The sequence below is a fragment of the Manis javanica genome, chromosome 9 (genome assembly GCF_040802235.1).
Source record: "Manis javanica isolate MJ-LG chromosome 9, MJ_LKY, whole genome shotgun sequence".
NCBI classification, from domain to species: Eukaryota; Metazoa; Chordata; class Mammalia; order Pholidota; family Manidae; genus Manis; species Manis javanica.
The window spans coordinates 187,383-208,189 of NC_133164.1; the positions used below are offsets into that span (position 1 = coordinate 187,383).

At 51.9% G+C, this 20,807-nt stretch overlaps 1 protein-coding gene across 5 annotated transcripts in view; it reads left to right on the plus strand.

Annotated features, from left to right (window-relative positions):
- Nucleotides 1-20,807, plus strand: part of RASA3 (RAS p21 protein activator 3) — a 91,892-nt gene that overhangs the window by 20,744 nt on the left and 50,341 nt on the right. For 3 of the 5 annotated variants that reach the window (XM_037024869.2, XM_017665056.3, XM_073212291.1), the window contains exon 2: nt 8,481-8,598. In XM_037024869.2, the coding sequence (XP_036880764.1) occupies nt 8,481-8,598 (118 nt within the window). Of the gene's footprint in view, nt 1-6,916; nt 7,010-8,480; nt 8,599-9,599; nt 9,691-20,807 lie in introns of those variants that run through there. The other 2 variants (XM_073212290.1, XM_017665058.3) reach the window with 2 other exon arrangements.

The following is a 20,807-nucleotide window of genomic DNA, read 5'->3' on the forward strand; positions in this document are numbered from 1 at the left end:
GCTGCTGTACACAAGCCCCGTCCCCCAGCTCACCCGTGAGCTGCCTGCTGGGCATGGTGGGAGAGGCATCGGATGGTGTGTGGCCCACTGTGGACTCAGCCAGAGCCCCTGGGAATGGGGACTTAGCACCCCTTCAGGTGTGCAGGTTAGGCCTCAGCTCCAACCAGCAGTGAGAGAGCCTGCAGAACGCCACCCCCTGTGCCAACACCAGGCCCAGGACCGCCCCTTCATTCCATTCTTGCAGGTGCCTCTGGGCTGCCTGGACCCCTGCCCTGCTTCCTGCCCAGGTTCCAGGAGGGCTCTTCTTCAGGTACCCCTGACTAGGGAGGGCACGGCCATTTCCACAGGGAGCCTCTGCGACTGCAGTCCTCCTCCAGGTGGGAGTGATGCTCTGTGCACGCAGGCCCCACTCGGGCTGGGCCTGCTGTGGGCGGTGTCTACACAGTGGCGAGCAAAGGTCTGTCCTAGAAACCAAGGTGCACCCCCGACGTCAGGGGAGCCTGCCAGCCCCCTGCGTCCCAGTTCCCCTTCTGCCTCCACAGTGTGGTGGCTCTGCCTCAGTCCCCGTCTGTGAAGTGGGCCTTGGGGGAGGCCCGGGCGTGGTACTGCTGCTGGCGAGGTCTGTGGGGCCGGCAGCCTGCACTCGTGTGCTTGCTGGAAGCAGGAATTCCCGGCAGATGCAGGGGGACAGGGGCGGCGGGAGGGTGAGTGACCAGGCTGGCCACAGACCCCTGCAGAAGGGCATCTGAATGGGGAGATAGGACCCAAGAGTCAGAGTGGAGTCTCTGCAAGTCGCTTTACTCACTTTCTGGTTCCATCCGTGTTCCAGCACCTGTGAGAGCAGCCTGTTTTCCGGGTCAATATGGTCTCAATTCCTGACTGTGCACAGTTCTTCCAGTGCAGCCGGTGTGTAAACTTGGCAGTGTTTTTTGCTCAGTTAGACCAAAAGTAATGTTAAAAAAGGAATTTGGGCGGTTTAAACATGTCTTGAGCTCAGCAGGGAGAACCCTGACTCCAGTCTGCTGGTCAGGGCTGGGGCTCTGCGGCAGAGCCCCGGTTTGAACGCAGCCTCATCCAGGCCCCTAGGAGGGCGGGGCTGAGGCCAAGACGCATGCTGGCCAGCAGAGCTGGCAGTCACTCTTCTGCCTTCCTGTGGCTGGAGGCGCCATGCAAACATCTCTTCTCTCTGCACATGAATTATGCTCAAAGAACATGCACAGATGCTTAGAGACCATTTTAAAGGCTTTACTCCTTCCTTCTCTCAGCCCTCCCAGAGGCCCTGCCTCCCTCATCCTGGGCTTCCCGGCTGCCTATCTCCTTGCCAGCCTTGATCACAGGCAGGCCTGCATTCTGGAACCCCCCATGTGGCTCATGCCTCCGTGTCTATGCCGGCCTCCACCCGCCCTGCCCTTCCTGCGTCTCCCTTGTCCCCACAGAGGGCCCCCCACACTGCATGCCGGCCCGTGCCCCTCCAAGACTGCAGTCTTCACGGGCAGTTGGTTTCTGCCCTGCATGTCTGGGAATCCGCAGGGCCTGAGTGCCTGGTGCTCCTGCGACCATCTGTCCAGCGTGGCCCTGGCCACGGGGACCCCTGCCTGGCCCCTGGCTCTGCCCAACATTGTTCGTGGGCTGGATGCTTGCTCCTGGCAGTGAAACCAAGGTGACAATAGAGCAGCCCCAGGTGGGGACACGCCCGCCCACGTGTCCCCACAGCTGTCACATTTATCTGCCGTGCAGCCTTGTGCTGGCCGCATCCGAACTGGCTTTCCTCTTGAGGAGATGCTCAGGAAGAGTCAGGAACAGGCCCTGCTAAACTGCCCTCTACTCCAATGATGACTTGCGCGCCCACCCAGCTGCTAAGATGGTGACTCACACGTGGAAAACACAAGCTTTGGTAGAAGGCCTCTTGGCTTCTCCATAGCCCAGTATAACATATGGAAGACGACTTTGGTTTGTCAGGGCCTGGCGTGTCCCTGGCAGGCCCAATGGGAGGGCACACAGGGATGATGTTGTTTGAAGTTCTTTCCAGAGTTTTGTGTTTTGTGTGGGATGTATTAATGGTAGGTTCTGATTTTGTAAGGAAGAAAACAGGTTTTCTAATCATTTGTTAACATGTAAGACATTTTCTTTCTCAAGTCCAACCCAGGACTCTTTCAGAGAATGTCAAAAAAAGAAAGGCAAAAATAGCACCAGCACAGGCGGTGTGGGAGAGAGCCGGGCGAGAGTGCGCTGGTCCCCGCATGTGATCCTGGGTCTGAAGAAGGTTCTCTTCCCAGCTCACACTGGGGGGCTCAGGGCAGCAGGGCTAGTAGGGGCTCCCCCAGAATTTGCTATTTCCGCCCTCCCTTCCTTCCTGGACTCCACAGTAACACGTACTGCAAACTGTGGAGAGGTTTCTGCTCTTAGAATCTGGAAACCTGGACTGTGGTAGTGATGGCCAGCCCTTAACTGGTCCTCAGCACCCCCAGGAGAGCTCTGGTTGGAGTGTGGGCACCCCTGTAGTGTCTGGGCTGCTGGGGTCCCGGCCCCTCGCCCGTGCTCCTTGGGTACTGGAGCTGGTCAGACATGGTGGATGCAGACACAGCTGGAAATACCAGGATCTGGCATGGAGATGATTTCACCTCCCCAAACTCTGTCCTCAAGGAGTCCAGCAGGGTGACGAGTGTCTAGTCTCCATCAGGCTGGTTTGTGGGGACTTTGTCTCATGGAGGATGGAGAAGAGGGAGCAGGAAACCTGTCCCGGCCTGCGAGTGGTCTCAACCCCGAATAAATGGAACGGAACCAGCTCCTTCAGTAGCTTCCCCACTGCTTGTGATGACGGATAATAACTTAAGCAATTTTAATCATTAAGTGTGGAACAGTGATAGGAACATAAATGACAGTAAATGTTAATCCTTCATAGAAAACCGTAGAGCACACATGCCACTCTCCACCTGTCAGATTGGTAAAGAGCCAGTTTTGATGACTCACTGTCAGCCAGGAAATGGGAAAATCATACTTAAAACTCACAATGTGGGCGTGACGATTGCTACCAGGCAGAGCTGTTCAACAGTACGACAAACTATGAAAATTACAAAATGCCCTTTGTGCCCAAATCCTAATTGTAGGAATCGATTGTTTGTCACACAGAAATGGACTCTGTGTGGGGTTCTTATGGCCGCACCCCTGGTAATAGCAAAAGAGAAGAATACCACAGGGCCCACCCTTGGTGGGGGGGGTCACTCAATGTGGCCCTGAAAGAGGAGTTCTTAATTGAGATGATCTCCTGGGGCTGTATTCTTAATGTAAGTTCAGAAAGTGGTGGTTTGACTAGTGCACGCTGCCATTTATATAATTCAGTAGCTTGTGCCTGCACCCCTGCCCATTGAAGTTTGTCCTCAGCGTGCGGAGCTCCGACCTGGCAGGCAGCGGAGGGGCAGAAAGAGCCAGCGCCAGCTCTGCTGAGGCTTCCGCAGCGTCTGTTCAGGCCCTGCTCTGGCTTCTGTTGACAGATGGAACCAGAGGAAGCCGCGGGAGGCGTGTTTCTGCATCTTGGGTACAGTTATGGGGGAAACGCGTGTTTACCATCCCTGTGAGCACAGTGCGCAGTGGCTGTGGGCTGGCTCCCCCTGGGGCCGGGTGTGCCCCGTCCTTCCACCTGCTCCTCAGCTGCTCGGGGGGCTCAGGGCTAAGTCGTCCCTGACTCACAAGTTTGGGGCCGGGTAGATGTAACTTCCCTTCCTTTTACCATATTTTAAACTTTTGGTTTCCACACAAAGCCTGATTTTATACGTGTCTTTTATATTGTAACATGTTGCCTGTGCTTTTTGGAAAAATTGGAGGAAATCTGAAATTATGTGGCTGGGGACTCTGTGCCCTGGCCCTGGGAGCAGACGCCGCGTGGCTTGGATGGTGTATGGCGCCTGCTGGGTGCAGGCTGCCTGTGCGGAGCATCCTGACTTCTGAATCAGCAGAAGACCGATGGCTCATAACGCGATTGGAAATCCAGTCTCATTTGGTTTTGTGGAGTTTTGCTCTGTTTAACATCCAGTGCTAAAATAGACAAAGGCAGTCAAAAACTCAAGGAAATAGCGTAGTTTAATTATGAAACTGACCTTTGTGGGGAAACAGAGTTTTATGTTGCTACAGTGAGCTTTATTGGCAGCCAGAATTTGTAGACCCATTTGGTGTACATCAGAGAGGCCTGCTGACAGGTGGGGAGGGCTGTCAGCTACAGGTCCCAGGTGTTCTGCCTGTGCTCAGGGGCCACAGGGCAGGCAGGTGTTGCTTTTCTGGGAGCAGTGCTCAGACTCTCGTACCTGTAGTGAGCCGAAGTCACCGTACCCAAGTAGGAAGGCAGAGTTCCAAAGCCGTGGGGACACCGGGAAGCATGCAAGGCTGGGAGCCACCGGGGCTGTGAGCCCTCGGCCCCACCCTTCCCTCTGCGTGCCCACCGCCCCTTCCTTTCCCTGGGTGGTTGAGAGGTTGCAGGTCCCTACATGGGTGCTGAGGGTAGCAAACATGGTCCTCCCTCGGCAGGGCATGGTGAGAGACCTTCGACAGCTCCTCTCAGGGTACAGAGCACACTGTTCCCAAGTCCCCACAAAGGCAGTGTGCCTTCCAGATGGGCAGGGATTCCTTTACTGGGACTGAACCTGGTGGTGGCCCCTAGAACCCCCAAGGAACATGAGCCGCAGGCCAGCAGCCGGGGGTTGGGCTTTCTGGCTGTTCAGTGGCACCGGTGCAGGGATTGCTACCGGGAGCCCAGGAATTTCTGCTGGGAGCCTCTGCTTCCTGACCCATTGCCTGATCCTGTGATGAGCAATCAGGGTTTCTGCCCCACATATGTTACCATTTTTAAAGTGCTGCCATTTACTGCTTTTAGTATATTAGGTGATTGGGTTTCAGACTTGATTATCCTATCAAATCTACTGGTGTGGCTGGTAAACAGCATAAACATCAGAGGTGTGGTTACTGGGGTCATGAAACAATTTCATGTTTGGCTCTTAGCGTGAAGCCAGATTTCACTTGTCTACCCTGTGGTCACATCCATCCATCGTTCAACAAATAACTCAGCACTTCCTGAACCCAGATGGCCCTACTGTCCTGCATGAACATCTCCACATATAAGAAAGAAGGAAAAGCTTTTCCCCTGAGAGACACAGGGCACCAAAATATGCATTAAGAAGGGGAGCAGTCTTAGTCTTAGGGATGAGTAATCACCATGGAAGAAACAGCCGTCTGTCTGAGTGTGGTCGGCACAAAACAAGCCCTGAAGAGCAGACATCCACCCCTCTGGCCAGGCAGAGCCGTGGGGGCCATACTTCAATGTGGGCCTGTTTGGTGAGGGCTGTGTGATGGCCCTGGGCAGTGGCCCCAGGCGTGGTGCTGTGGATAAAAATGAAGGTTCCTGTGGCCAGGATTCTCACCTGGCCCTGGTTGGCTGGCTCACTACACACGTGTGGGCAATGCGTTGCTATTGACTCTATTATATAAAGAGCCCGGCCCAGGGCTCTGAGCCACACGGTGGCACGGCTGCAAGGCTGCAGGAGAGCAGAGACAAGGCTGGAGTGGTGGCAGCGTTGAGGATAGAGGCCCAGATGCAGAGACCGGCTTGTTGCATGCAGACTCGTGTGAGTGGACGAGATTTTAGTGATTGATCTGCCACCGTGGAAGTAAAGTTGGGTAAAGCCTTTCACCCCAAGAGTGTTCTACTGTCATTTATTTGGTCACACTGAATCCATAGCGAACTTGCCCGGGGCTGAAGCCCATTGGCAAGCTAGGTGCTGCTCCGGCTTCCCACTCTCCTGGTCTGAGTGCCTGTTAGAGTCGGCTCTCTGGCGTAACCATGATCATAGCAACCAGGATGTTTCTGTGACAGACTGCGGCCGGGTGAGGGGTGGTCAGACGCACCCACACCAGCATGGGCGGGGCGGCACCTCTGCATCCCAGTGTGTTGTTCAGAGCAGGTCCATGTTTCTCTCCTGCCCTACCAGGCCCCCCCGTGAAGTGACGTGTCAGCCACTATTGCCACGTTCTGGAACAAAATCCCAGTCTTGTATTTTCCAACAATGCCCCTCTCCCTTAAGACTTTCAAAAAAGGTTTGTTTCTTCTTTTAAGGAGAACTGACAGCTAAATGTTTTGTTTGTTACCAAAAAAAAAAAAAAATTCCAAAGGAAAATATGGTCCCTAATTCATATGATCAAAGCGTCAGCTGGGAAGTCAACAGTCAGGCTGGTTTGGAGGTTCAGGATCTGTGAATGCAGCAAAGGTGACCAGTCCCACGATCAGAACCAGCAGGCTGACGGGTGTGTGTGTGTGTGTGTGTGTGTGTGTGGCGGCCCCTCCAGGTGAGGCCAGAAAGCCTGTCTGCCCCCTTCCCAAGCCACTGGGCCACAGGCCTGCACACACACGTGTGTGCACAGACTGCCTTTCCCATCTTCCAGAAGATTTAGAAAATCTACCTTTTGACACTTAACTGATTTGAAGCTGGCTCAGATCCACATGCCTTTTACCAAATTAGTCATGTTTTCTCGTGTTCAATTCATGTTAAGATGGCACATTCTGGGAGTGTTGTAGCATTAAGGTGTTAAAGGGAAGCAGTGGCTACGAGAAAGCATGTATTTATTTTGATTCACCAACTGATAATCCTTGATGATTCCCAAAAGAAACATTTCCAGAAACTTACATTAGCAGAGTCTCAGAGCTAGAGGAATCTTGGGGGGCTGCTCTAGCTTTTAAAGGTAGGGAAACAGGCCCAGAGATGGGGACCCCGTGTTCCAGCCATGTGCAATAATGACCATGTGCACAGATTACAGCTGGTGTTATGAGTCCTGAAAACACTTGGGTGCATCGGCAGTAAGATTTATCGGCACAGGAAACACCTACCCACTCACTGAACAGCCTCTATTAATTTGCTGTTCGACTCTGTGTCTTAGTAATGTTAGTGAAACAAAAAAAGGAAAGTTTCGAACTAATCGAGCCCATCCCTACCCTCTGCAGGCAGTTTCCAGGAGCTGATTTTCCTGAGTGAGTTATGTCTACTTTATTGGGGTTTTGCAAAGGAAGGGGTGTGCTGGGGGCTTTGATGTGGGTTCTGTGCTGAGCTCTGAGAATGGAGTTCTCAGTAACTTCTACTCTGGTTTAGGCTTAGTTTCTGTTTTTTTCAGTTTTACCCAGAATGAGGTAGTTTGGCCCTGAGTGGTACTGACAGGGTTCCAGGCAGGGGGCTAGGGGCTCAGACCTGGGTTCCCTAGTGCTGGGCCTGGGGCCTGCAGTTGCCAAGACCAGGCTCTTTAGCCCGAAATGGCCCAGAAACAAGGAAAGCCCCTGGGCGGCAGGAGCCTGTTGGAGGCATTCCTTCCCCGGGCCACCTGGGCCGAAGGCCACCTCTCTCTGTTCACCAGCAGATGCAGCTCTTCTGACCCGCCATTCACGCTCCAGGTCTGACAGAGGATGCCAGCAGCTGTGGTCTTGGTGATCATCTCTAGGCAGACGCAGGGTCAGATGAGGAGCTATGATGTCATGGGCATTTTCTGCAGGGCCAGCCAGGCACCCAGGCTGCCTTTTCTCCAAATGTCCTTCTTGGGCTTCTTGCGGAATCGGGGCTTCCAGGAGGGCAGACTCACGACCTACAGCTGGTGTTCCTTCTTGGCTTTTACCCAGCTGGCTGATTGCTCTATTTTAAACAGCTGGAGTTCATAGTTTACTCTTGTCAATAAAAAAGAGTCCTTTTCCTAATTATTTCCTCAACTTTGACCTACTAGTGGCAAGTTAAATTCAAAATAAAAAGGGGCCCAAGAGATGGGTGGATAAGCGAAATGTGGTGTAAATATCCAGCGGGATGTAATTCAGCTTTGAAAAGGAGGGGGACTTCACACCCGCTACAGAGCGGATGAGCCTGGAGGAGAGGCGCCAAGTGGATGGCCAGACACGGTACGGATACTGTGTGGCCCCGCTTCCAGGAGGCCCCCAGAGGAGTCAGATCCACAGGGACAGAAAGTAGGTGGTGGGGTCAGGGGGAGTGGAAGGGAGTTGTTATTCAGCAGGTGCAGAGTTTCAGTTTTGCAAGATGAGAAAGCTCTGGAGGTGGCTGCAGGGCAATGTAAATATGTGTGACATACTGAACTGCACACTCAGATGGTTAAGGTGATAAGCTCTAATTTATGCATGCCTTACCATAATTTAATCATTAAAAAATTAAAAGGACTTTTATGGGTAAAACAAAACTAATGACCCTTAGCTCCTAGGCCAGCGGCCCCCTGCTTGTATCATTGCTAAAGAGGCCAGTGTGTGTGGGGGCACATTCCTACCTGTGCTGCTGACTGGGGAGAGCAGGAAAACTATGGCCCTGTCAAGCAAGAGCTAGTGAGTGCACTAAGGTGAGAGCTGGTGCACTGCTGTGAAATAACCCCGGTATTTGGAAATGTGTGTGATCAGCAAGGGGACCAAATAATTCTATGCTAAGTTGATAATGTGTTTATTTACATTTGCTTTTTAGGGGAAGCCAAAAATCTCCCCTCTTACCCCGGGCCAAACAAGATGCGAGATTGCTATTGCACCGTGAACCTGGACCAAGAGGAGGTTTTCAGGACCAAAATCGTGGAGAAGTCACTCTGGTAATGCCTGCTGTTGCCTCGTGCTGTCCTGCATGGGGAGCATCCCAAAGGGTGCCGTCTGGCCATTTTCCATGTGGCTCAGTCCGAGTGCAAGCAGGAGACACGCGAGGGCTCTGCACAGGGCGGGCGCAGGGGGGCCGCTGTCCTCAGCCGTGGGGGGCCTGAGTGGCCGTCATGTGCCGGACTGAGCAGCATAAGGGGACAGAGCCCACGTGCGTAACTGCCGATCTGCCACACATGAGTGCGTCCTAATCAGAGGAAGTGTGTACGGGAACAGAAGGGGACCAAGGATTTTGACAGGTTAAATATTTTGGAGAGCATTTTTTTTTTTTTTTTACAGTATCATACAGAATAATTTTATTGCACTACAAATAAACTTTTCATAATCCTTTATAAAATAGTTTATAGAATAGTTATTTATAATCCTTTATGCTCTGCCTTTTTATCTTTCCCTCTACCCTCCCACTTCAGGTCTCCATGGTTTATCTTTCCAGAATGTTACAAAGTATGTAGCCTTTTCAGACTAGTTTCTCTATATTTAAAGCTCCTCCATGACTTTTGATAGCTTGATAGCTGTCTTCTTTTAACGTTGAATAGTATTCCATCATCTGGCCACACGAGGGTTTATTTATTTATTTTCAAAACTGCATATTTATTTATTTTGGTATCATTAATGTACAATTACATGAGCAACATTGTGGTTATTAGATTCCCCCCATCACCAAGTCCCCCGCACATACCCCAGTACAGTCACTGTCCATCAGTGTAGTAAGATGCTATAGAGTCACTACTTGTCTTCTCTGTATATACTGCCTTCTCCGTGGCCCCCACCCCCTACATTATGTGTGTGAATCGTAATGCCCCTTATTCCCCTTATCCCTCCCTTCCCACCCATCCTTCCCAGTCCCTTTCCCTTTGGTAACTGTTAGTCCATTCTTGGGTTCTGTGAGTCTGCTGCTGTTTTGTTCCTTCAGTTTTTGCTTTGTTCTTATACTCCACAGATGAGTGAAATCATTTGGTACTTGTCTTTCTCCACCTGGCTTATTTCACTGAGCATAATACCCTCCAGCTCCATCCATGCTGTTGCAAATGGTAGGATTTGTTTTCTTATGGCTGAATAGTACTCCATAGTGTATATGTACCACCTCTTCTTTATCCATTCACTACTGATGGACACTTAGGTTGCTTCCATTTCTTGTCTATTGTAAATAGTGCTGCGATAAACATAGGGGTGCATCTGTCTTTTTAAAACTGGGCTCCTGCATTCTTAGGAATCCCATTCCTAGGAATTTGCCCTGGGTCAAATAGTATTTCTATTTTTAGTTTTTTGAGGAACCTCCATATTGCTTTCTACAATGGTTGAACTAATGTACATTCCCACCAGCAGTGTAGGAGGGTTCCCTTTCTCCACATCCTCGCCAACATTTGTTGTTGTTTGTCTTGTCGTGGAGAAGTCACTCTGGTAATGCCTGCTGTTGCCTCGTGCTGTCCTGCATGGGGAGCATCCCACAGGGTGCCGTCTGGCCATTTTCCACGTGGCTCAGTCTGAGTGCAAGCAGGAGACACGCGAGGGCTCTGAGCAGGGCGGGTGAGCCTGTTTGTCTTGGGGAGCATTTTTTTTTAACCATTTTCCTTTAAATTTTTCTGCAGAGGCATGCCTAGGATGGGTAAGAGGCCTAGAAAATATCTGCTAACAGCATTTGAGGAAGGGGCGAGGGGAGAAAGCATTTCCTAGGTCTCCAGACTGAGGAGCTGGTTATGTAATCAACCCATCAGGGCTTTGCACCGCCTTTTGCCTAAGAACCACTTGGTGGGCTGGTGAAAGCCAGTGTCAGCCCCAGTGCACCTAGCATGGAGCCAAAGTTTGCTTTCTGACAGCTCCCCAGATGCTGCTGCTTCACCAGACCACACCCGTGGGGTGGGGAGGGATCGCACCCTGAAGTCAGGTGTTTACATCAGGGATGGAGGAGAGGAACCGCACATGCGGACAGGGAGGGTCAGCAGGTGAGCAGGGGCAGGGACCAGCAGCTTGCAGTCTGGGTGAGACACACCAAGGCCAGCACGGGGCTCTGAGCACCTTGTTTACAATCTAGTGACTAATGGAGCGAAGAACCCTCACGCAGCCAGCTGCTCTACCATCAGGCTTAGAACTGTGGACTGCCTGGGCCCATCAAGACAGCTATTTTGAGTTTGAGATATTTTTAGCAGATGAATTGTATCCTTGCATCTCGCTTCTTCTAAGTGGGAACAAGCAGCATGTTCTGATGACTTACTGAATTTAATTTACAGAAAACTGTTAAGGGTCTTTGGCCCCTGAATGTGAAGACTGGCTCTGTTTCCCCTCTGCACAGTGCCCACCAGGGCTGGCAGAGCTGCTCTGAGGCCGAGCGATGCCAGCCGTGTGTGTTACTGTCATGTGCTCAGCGTCTCTGGTCTAGATTGGTAAAGTAAAAGGGAGAGACAGGAGTTGGTCAGGGGTCAAGTCTGGCCCTGGGGCTGATGATGAAGGTCACTGGTCTGACGAGGTCTGCTTATATCTGTTACCCTGGTACAAGAGAGATTCTTTGTGTCTAAAATGGTCGAGGCCCATGGGGAATGGGCCTGGGGAATGGCTGTGAGTCTGTAAAGCTGGGCTCTGCCCAGATCTCTGTGTGAGGATGTCTGTGAAAGTAATCTATTTGGGACCCTCTGTTCTGAGATTGAGGGGTCATCATCCTCAAAGTATTTTAGACAGATTGAGGAAGGGTGTCTGGTTTTGGTGGCACTAGAAAATGCTTCTGGAGCAGAAAGGCTGAGAGTTGAGGAAAATCGTGATGAATCCTCTCCTGCCCGGTAGTGCCCTGTCTGCGATCCAGCCAGGGTCAGGTGACTTTCCCCAATACTGTTCTAAGAAGCACTTAGCTCTGGCGAGTGCAACGAGGTAATGCTTCAACCTATCAGGTTTTCAAACCCCTTTGCAGGATATGCATGCTTTCCTTACAGACACTTTTAATATGCTTGGCTATTTTTGTTTATTCATTAGCTTGATGAATATTCATTGAGTACTTATCTAATATACCGATGAGGGCGGTGCTATAAGCAGAAAGTTAAAACTGACAGCAAAGAAGAGAGAAACCTACTCAAAATCATTCTCAGAGCTTAAAAAATATGGGTATATGTGGTCCTTTAGTATTGAGGCAGAAACCCTATTCACACTGATGGGCCATGGAGCTGGCAGCCCCGAAGTTCTCCATTTTTAAGGGCAGAAGACAGACCTGCTTCACAGAATGTGAAGTGAAGAAAACTGCCTCCACCTGCTGCCAAACACTTGAAATAAAAAACCATCTCTTTCGTGAGTTTGCAGCCTGAATCCACACCACATCTGTGGTCCAAAAGCCTAAACCCATACGTACATATTAATATAGTCCTGGATTAAAACTTTGTAATGTCCACCGAGGCAACAAGATACCAGTTCAAAGCAAATCCAATTATCTCTTTGAATCCAGACTCAAAGAATTCTCCTGAAGTTCCAAGAAACATGAGCTCAAAGGAGAAAGTCACAGAGCACAGGCAATGGAGTGTCTGTGCCAAGAGAAACGACAGACCGCAAATCAGACCTGCTGAGCTTGTAGACTGTCAGCTGACAAAGTTTAATGAATTTCAAGGAATGAGAGACAAGATTAAAAACAGCAGCTTAAAGGAACCCATATGACTCAACATGCAAAAAACAAATCACCTGCCTAAAAAATGGGTGGAGGACCTGAACAGACACTTCTCCAAAGAAGACATACACGTGCCAACAGGCACATGAAAAGATGCTCCACATCGCTAATCATCAGGGAAATGCAAGTCAAAGCCACAATGAGATGTCACCTCACACCAGTTAGGATGGCCAGCATCCATAAGACAGGAAATAGCAATCGCTGGTGAGGATGGGGAGAAAGGGGAACCCTCCTGCACTGCTGGTGGGAATGTCAGTTGGTGCAACTGCTATGGAAAGAAGTATGGAGGTTCCTCAAAAATTAAAAATAGAAATACCTCTTGACCCAGTAATTCCACTTCTAGGAATTTACCCAAAGAAAACAAAATACATGATTTGAAAGGATATGTGTACCTCTATGTTTCTGGCAGCATTATTTACAATAATGAAGATATGGAAGCAATTGAAGTTCCATTAATGGATGAATGGTTAAACATGTGGTATATATGCACAATGGGATATTATTCAGCCATGAAAAAAGAATTCCAGCCATTTACAACATGGATGGACCTAGAGGGTATTACGCTCAGTGAAATAAGCTAAGCAGAGAAAGACAAGTACCATATGATTTCACTTACTTGTGGAATATAAAAACAAAGCAAAACAGAATGAACAAAACAGCAGTAAACTCACAGACACTGAGAAGTAACTAGTGGTCACCATGGGGGAGGGGCTGGGGTGGGTGGAGAAACAGGTGAGGGGTGAAGCAGCACATGATTTATGTCAATCATGATATAAATGGGTCATAGGGATGGAAGTGCAGCTGGGAGAACATAGCCAGCGGTTCTGTGATGTCTTCCCGTGTCTGCAGTAGCTGCACTAGCTGGGGTGAACATCTGATGACACAGATGACTGTTGAATCACTGTGTTATATACTTGAAACCAAGAAATAAAAAATGAAAATAAAGCAGGTTAAGAAATGACAAAGAAGGGCTGAACCAACTTGAGAAAGAGTCAAATAGAATTTCGAGAAATTAAGAACACCCGTGGATGGAAAACTCAGTGGATGAATTAAATAGCTGGTTAGCCATGGCTAAAGGGAAAGTTGGTAAACTAGAAGGTAAGTTTGAAATACACCCCAAAGACACAAAAGAGGCTGAGAGATGCAGAAGGCATGATGTCCAAGCTCAGCTGGGGAGCCCCAGGGGCCTGGTGCGATGGTGGCAGGGAGAGGGGACACACCCTCATGTGGCCTTGGTGGAGGGGCAGAAGTCGGGGTGGGAGGGCGCAGGCCCCTCTGGGGAGGTCAGGGGGGCACCCACCAGAGAGACTGGCCATGGCGCCTGCCATGCCAGGTTCAGTGCCGAGACATGGCAGATTCCAGGGGGAAGCACACAGCCCCACCCCCCCGGCTGAGCCTCCAGGCCCCACAGTGCTTTGGAGCCTGGTCACTGGACCTCTGCCCTGACGAGGTGAGGGCGTGGTGGCTGGCAGGACCTGCTGTTCCCCGAGGCCCTGGCCAGGAGACCAGCCCTGAGCTCAGCTGCTGCCCGTGTCTGTTTTCTGACTCTGCTGAAGTGTGGTGAGTGAGAGGAGCTCGCTTCCCGGCTGAGACTGGCTCCCCAGCCAAGTTCACCCAGGGCTGCAGGAGAGACCCCTCAGGCACCCTTTTCTTCCTTTTCTCTTTGTTGCTGGTGGGAGGGTCGCAGGTCTGTCTGTAGGAACCCCTTACATCAGACACATTCGGAAGAATGGCCTTGCCCTTCTCTGAAGGTGATTTGGACCCAGTGTCTGTCCTGCTGGGACACACATCACACCTTCTAATGGGAAGGAAGGACTTGTTTGTGTTTAACTTTTTATTGCTATAACTTTTTAATCACTTAAATAGCACCTCATCACTGGTTGTCTGTTTATATAAACTAAGTCTTACCTAGTGGGGCTTATAAGACAACGTGGACTCCGCTGCCTGGCTAGATGCAGGAAGCATCTGTGAGAGCGTCCTGGGGTCCCCCCAGGAGCCGCTCTGGCCTCTGAAGTGGGAGGGGAACGTTGCATCACAGAGAAAATCCCCGCTTCTCCAGCGCAGTGCCACATCCTGATGTGAACAAAGGGAGTTGAAAATGAGAGGTCCTCCCTTGCTGGGCTGGTGCAGTCACAGGCGAGAATATTCCGGAAAGTCATTGCTCTCGCTTCCTTTTGTCCCCCTGAGTGATTATGGTGAGGGTTCATCTGCCCTTGCCCATGAAATCCCACGAAATGTGTGAAGAGAGCAGCTGCCCGGCCTGGCCTCACGCCTTCCTGCCCCCCACCCCCCGTGGGGCCTGCTGAGCCCCTCCCGGGCCTGGACCCCTGCAGCTGGGCCCAGAAGCCCTCCCCTCCTGGCTCTCCCTCCAGGCTGAGCTTAGTTGCCGCCTGGAGGGGAGGGCACTTCCTGGGCAGGAGCCTCCTGTACTTCCCCAAAGGCAGAGCCTGCGGTTGCCATATTCCAGCCCTGACGTTTCTCAGCTTACGTCTGTTGAATGATGGAGGCAAGTCGCACAGCTGCATCTGTCGCAGGATTCCTTCTTGTTTAAAAAAATTGGGATTGCTCCAAATTGCTCAGGAATACATGGACCAAGTGTCAACGTGGCTGTTTTTTCTAGGCAGTGGGATTGGGGTGGGGAATATTTTTGTTCTTTGGTTTGTGTTATATATTTTTTTACTTAAAATTAGAAGTTAGACAGTAAAATAACCACTTTCTGGAGCAAAGTGGGGCAGGGCTGGTGCACCACGATGTTCGTGGACAGGGCGTAATTACAGTCTCCGCTCCCGCAGTTCTTGCTGAGAACTTTGCCAAATGAAGGACTGTTCCCAAGCGGACGGGTGTGCACCTCCAATTTGAGATCCAGAAGGTGCCATGGGTCCACGACGCTCATCCTGAGAGACATTTGCTCAGAAAATAGTACCACGGCAGAAGTGACAATACTCAGGAAGGCATGGCGGCCCCCGCTGTGTCAGGCGGGGAGCCTTGGGGCTGGAATCCGGAGGCACGGGAGGGTATCTGTTTTGGGAAGACAATATTTTCACAGATGTTTTTAGTAAAAACCAAGTTGTTGACTAGGAAAAACCAACTTTGAAATTATGAGGCTATAAATAACATTTTCTCTCCTAACATTTACTTTTCTAATTTCTTAAGTTAAAGCTTAAATAAAAAGTCTTCTTGACATAAATGCAAACCTCGGGCCAGATGTTTCATTCTAGCTGGAGTAGACGGATCTGTCCCCCACGGCTCTGGGTGCTCTAGGTGGGGATCCATCCCCCCATGCGTCCCTGTGTGGCAGGGGCCTATCCCCTCATGTGTCCTGTGTGGCAGGGGGCCCATCCCCCCATGTGTCCTGTGTGGCAGGGGCCCATTCCCCCTTGTGTCTGAGTGGCAGGGAGAATCAGGATTCTAGTTCACTAACGACAGATCTGGTCTGCAGTGGGTTTTCACAGAAAGCCTGTTTTTCTGGTCATCTAGCCTTATTTATGATTGCTCTTTCTATGGGTGAGTCTCGTGGAAAGGAATTTCCTGGACAGCTCTGTGTAAAGCATGTTTTGTGAAATCTCATATGTTTTCCATACCAGCATTTGCAGTCCTTAGTCTCTGCTGCAGACAGAGAGCTGGGGTGTTTCATGCTGGACCCCAAGGTCCCAGACTTAGCACCCTTTGGCATAGGACCCAGGACAGAGCTGGGTGAGGGCAGTAGGTGTGTCTCTCACCGCCAGGGCACCTGCTCATTCCAGGCCTCAGGAGGGGGCATCTGTGTCCAGGGCGGTCCTTGCAGAAGGAGCCCTCTGTGTCATTTCTGTGCCTAGGACTTTTTGGACTCTAGGTAATCTAGGTGAGGGCTTTCTCCTCAGCTGGGAGGTGGGTGACAGCCGTTGGGGCACGGTTCCACCCACCTTCACATTTCAGGGTAGGCTGAGTATCGAGGGGCTTTCCTGGGGGCAGGGTGGACTGGCACTGTCCATGCCTGCTCCTGACACGTGGCTTCAGGCCTCTGCCAGTTCATCCTAAGTGTGGCCCTGTGTGGGAACATGAGGGCTCTCCAAACTTCCCAGGGATGCTCAGCTGGGGACCACTCCCTGGACCCCACACTGGCCTCCCACGGGGCCCCAGCAGTGTTCTGAGTTGCAGCCGGCCTGCAGGGAGGCTGCACTTGGTCAGGGGTCCCTGTGGGAGGGCCAGGTCCACGTCACCCCTCCTGCCCTCCTGCCCCACTGCCCTCTGAGTCCCTCACTGGCTGGCAGGATGCTGGAGTCAGACCTAACACCAGGGAAAGTTCAAATCCTCTGTAGGAGATCCTAACACCTCTCCACTGGCTGGTGTCCCTGCCCTGGGCTCCTCCCTCCCTCTCTCCTTCTTTGTCAGGCCCTCCTTCAAGTTTTGTAGTTTAAAAGCTTTCTGTTGTCACAACTGGCCAGTGTGTGACTGGCTTCTAAGAGTCATCATTTCAGCCCCCTAAAAAAGCATGGTTGGGCCATAACAGATCAGTCCGGTCATGATTCACTGGTAAGGACCTGGGATTTCTGCTCAGGAGATGTGGGCCAGGGTCTCCTTGGCAGTGGGGCTTGGCTTTTAGGAGCCCATGGTGTAACTGTCCTGCAGACCCACCATAACCCTGTGGGCACGTATTTTTGCAGATGGGAAACTGAGTCTCAAGGGAGGTGATGCCCAGCCGGGGGGCTGTGTGCCTAGAGCTGGGTCAGGCCAGGAAACCCCACAGGTTAACTCCATCACTCCAGACCCAGTTCGCATCGGCAAGATGCACGGGCACAGCATGCGCCCTGTCTCCTGTGGTGATGGTGGCCCCCTGTCCTGGGCACCCCTGCAGTTCAGCACCACGCTGAGCATCCTGCTGTCTTACTGAAGCCTCAGGAAAGAGCTTTAATGAGAGTCCACAGATGCTGAGGGCCTTGCTGCTCAAGGACTTTAAAGGAGTTGTGCACTTAGAATTCTGAGCACAGAAGTTCTCCTTTGGCCTGTCGGGCATCTGGTGGGAGAGGCCTCACCGGCCACAGGCAACACCACACGGGCCCTGCAGGCGCCCTTAGTCCGTGCGGGGTGGGGCTGCATAACTTCCTTTCTGTGCCTTCTCCTTTTGGACTCCATCGAACACAGTATTTAGTTCAGTGAAATTCTGATCCAGCTGTGAGTTAATGACTTAATCACACGCTAGTTTTATTGCTGGACTCTGAGCTGTTCAGAGAGAGTCTGCTGCTCTTTGGGAAAACTTGCCCACCTGCTTGGTTCCCACTCACGCTGGGCCGTGAGGTGGGCCCTGGGTACTCCTGGGAGCCGTGGGCCGCTGCTTCTGGGTGCTGGGCCTCCCTGGAGATGGCGTGTCGGTAGCTCAGCCTTGAGGTGCGGAGGCCACCTTAAGACAGACCTCAGGGAGGACCCAGTGTGGGCCGCTCATTCGGGGCACGTGGCCTCTGTATCTGTCTGGACTAGAGAAGGGCAGCTCCCTGCCTCCCAACTGGGACGTGATTGCAGACATCTGAGACACAAGACAAAATGGGGAAAACCAGGCACACAACTGCTTTCTCCTGAGCAGCAGCCTGGGGGTGGGACCGTGCAGCTGCTGGAAAGTGACTCACGGGGAGACTGGAGGCCTCTCCGCGGGTCCCAGACAAACCCCGGCTGGCCCTGCTGCCTACCTGTGGGCTCTGGGAGCCGAGGGGCATCGCAGGTGGTGGCCCTGGCTGGTGGCTACTTGGTGGCCAGCCCAGGGCTTTTTCAGGCTTTTTCTTTTTTCCTTGTGAGACTTGGCTGGATTCTGTGAAACTTCTCTGAGCTTCTCCCGATAATTACTGAGGGAGAAAGCTTGTCGCTCTGGCTGGCCTCAGAGGCGGATGCCTCTGCGCAGCACACATTCGTCTCCTTCTGTCAGATCGTGGCATTTAAGGCAAGCCAAGTCCTTTGGGCGGCCTCTCTTCTTTGTGCAAGTGGCCCACAGTGCAGGGCCTTACTCATGCATCTGCTGGCTGCTGACCTGGGCTGGGGACAGAGCTGGGTCTCTGCAGAGGCACACCCCAGGTCAAGCCTCTGCGGGAAGAGCGCATTCAGGGCTGTGCGGCCCTTTGAGTCCACCGACCGAAAGGCGTCCTGCCAGGCTTGCTGGAATGTGGACTGGGAGACTCACCCCGCTCCAACCATCGCCGGCTTCCTTTGCCTTTGGGAGTAACTTGTGACTCTGCTCCCCACCAGAGATGGTCTCTGGCCAACAGAGGAGGGGCAGGCATCCAGGCGAGAGCAGGCTGTGGATGTGTTGGGCCTGGGGTTGTGTGGAGGTGCCCAGGGTCGGGGGCGTTTGTCGTACCTCAGCCTCTGAGGGATGGGGGAGTGGCCCACCCCACACGCACCCCACTGGGTCCCAGAAGCTGGAATGCAGCACGTGGCCTCCCACCCTGGGAGGTGCAGCCCAGGGGCTGAAACGGCCTTTCTGGGGCAGCCCCCGCTCCCCGGCGGAGAGGTGCAGGTCACACACCCGTCCCTCCCTGCGGGGGACAGACGTCCTTAATGAACTGTGGTGTTTCCAGTTAGAAAAGGTATTCCGATATGTTGTACACTCGTTGTTTGTCTTTTAATTTGCAACATAAGCTTAAAAGCTCTTATGCTTAGTATACTGAGTATGAAAAGATGGGCATTCAATAGAAAATAGGCCATCAGACTCAGTGTTGCTGGCCCTTTGGGGTGAATTCGTCCCCACATACGCCAGCAGCACAAAAGCCTTGGGCAGCGCCCCCTTGTGGGACTTTATTCAGAGGAGATTGGGGGGCAGCTGGGCAGAGGACCCCACTGGCCATCAAGGTTTGGCGCCCCTGCGCCAAGCAGGTACGGTCATTAGGCCTCAGGTGCCATGTGGCCACTAACATTCTATCTACTTATTTGGAAAGTGGTCCATGGCTTGACATTAAAAGAAAAAGCTGAGTATGTGCCAGAATATATAATCGAATCCCACTTTTATTTAAAAAGCACGTCTCTGTCTCTATTCTGTTCTATATCCATATATCTTTAGAGGAAAAAATATTTCCAGAAGGATATACCCTAGAATGTTAATTGTTTTTCACTTCCTGACATACATAATATTTAAAAATATCATGTATTTTAAAAATTTTTGTTTTTTAAAAATAGCTTTATTGAACTGCAATTAATTTACTCGTTTATAATATACAATTCCATGGTTTTTAGTATATTCAGAGTTGTGCAGCCATCACCACAGACAAGTTTAGAATGTTTTCATCTCCTTAAAAAGAAACCTTTAACTATCCCATTTCCCACCAACACCCCGCCTGTCACCAGCAACCCCCAATCTGTCCTCTGGGCGTTCCCCCTATCTGCCCTCTGTCTGTGGGTCCACCTGCTCTGGGCCTGTCATAAAGGGATCACACACTGGGTGGTCTTGCATGTCTGGCTTCTCTCTTGAGCCCCGTGTCTTCCAGGCTTGTTCATGTTGCTGCGTGTCAGAGCTTCCCCCTCTTTATGGCTGATAACACTCATTGTGTGGTCACAGCACGCTGTGTTTATCACATCAGCTAATGGACATTTGGGCTGTTTCCACCTTAGGCTTTTGTGAATAGTTGTGTAAACTTGTACTGGCTTTTATGTAGAAAACAGACTGTGTTTTAATTTCTCCACGGGGTGCACCCTGCAGTGGGTTTGTCTGGCCACGTGTACCATTTTGAGGAACAACCACTGCTTTCCAAAGTGGCCACACCAGTTTACGGTCCTACAGGCCTTGTGCAAGGGTCCAGATTTCTCCACATCCTCACCAACACTTGTTACCTGTCTTTTTAATTCTGGCCATCCGACTCCACCTAGGATGTGAGCCCCACAGGCCAGAACTTGGCTGTTTCACTGTCCCCGGTGGGTCATGGCCCACGGGCCACTCACAGGGGCCATTCAGTTGTCTGACCTACACTGGGGGTCCTCCCCCGACACACGTCTCAGGTCGTGCAGAGCCAGAAATGCGGCCTGTGAACACGTGCCCCACGTGGTGCATCTGTGCTGGGCAGGGTCTCAAGTGCTAAAGTGTGGCCCCTCTCTGGGAGTCTTCAGCTTTGATTTTGTGTGGGCCCCAGGGTGGGCCTGGTTGGTTGTTCATCCACCCGGATGGGTGTCCCGGGAGATTGAATGCTTATGTCTAAGTGTTTCAGAGTCTTTCCCACCAGGGTGGGGCCAGGACGGGAGGAACAGCCTAGCTCCTGCCCAGGCCACGCGTGTCACGCGTCCTACTGTCTCTGGAGAAAGGGGCTCAGCAGTTAGCTCTCTGTCCAGGCAACACAGACATACTGCCATTCTGAGGGAAGTGTGAGCTGCTGAGTCATGCGGACTGATCCCGCTGGCAGCCCCGGGGAGAATCCATTCCCCAGACGGACGGGCTTCTAGAAGCCACCATCCTCCCTGTTGGGGATTATAGCCTCTGCTTCTGTCACTGGGTGCCCTCTCTGACTCTGACCCTCCTGCCACCCTCGGAGGGCCTGAGATGCCCTGGGCCCGCCCGGG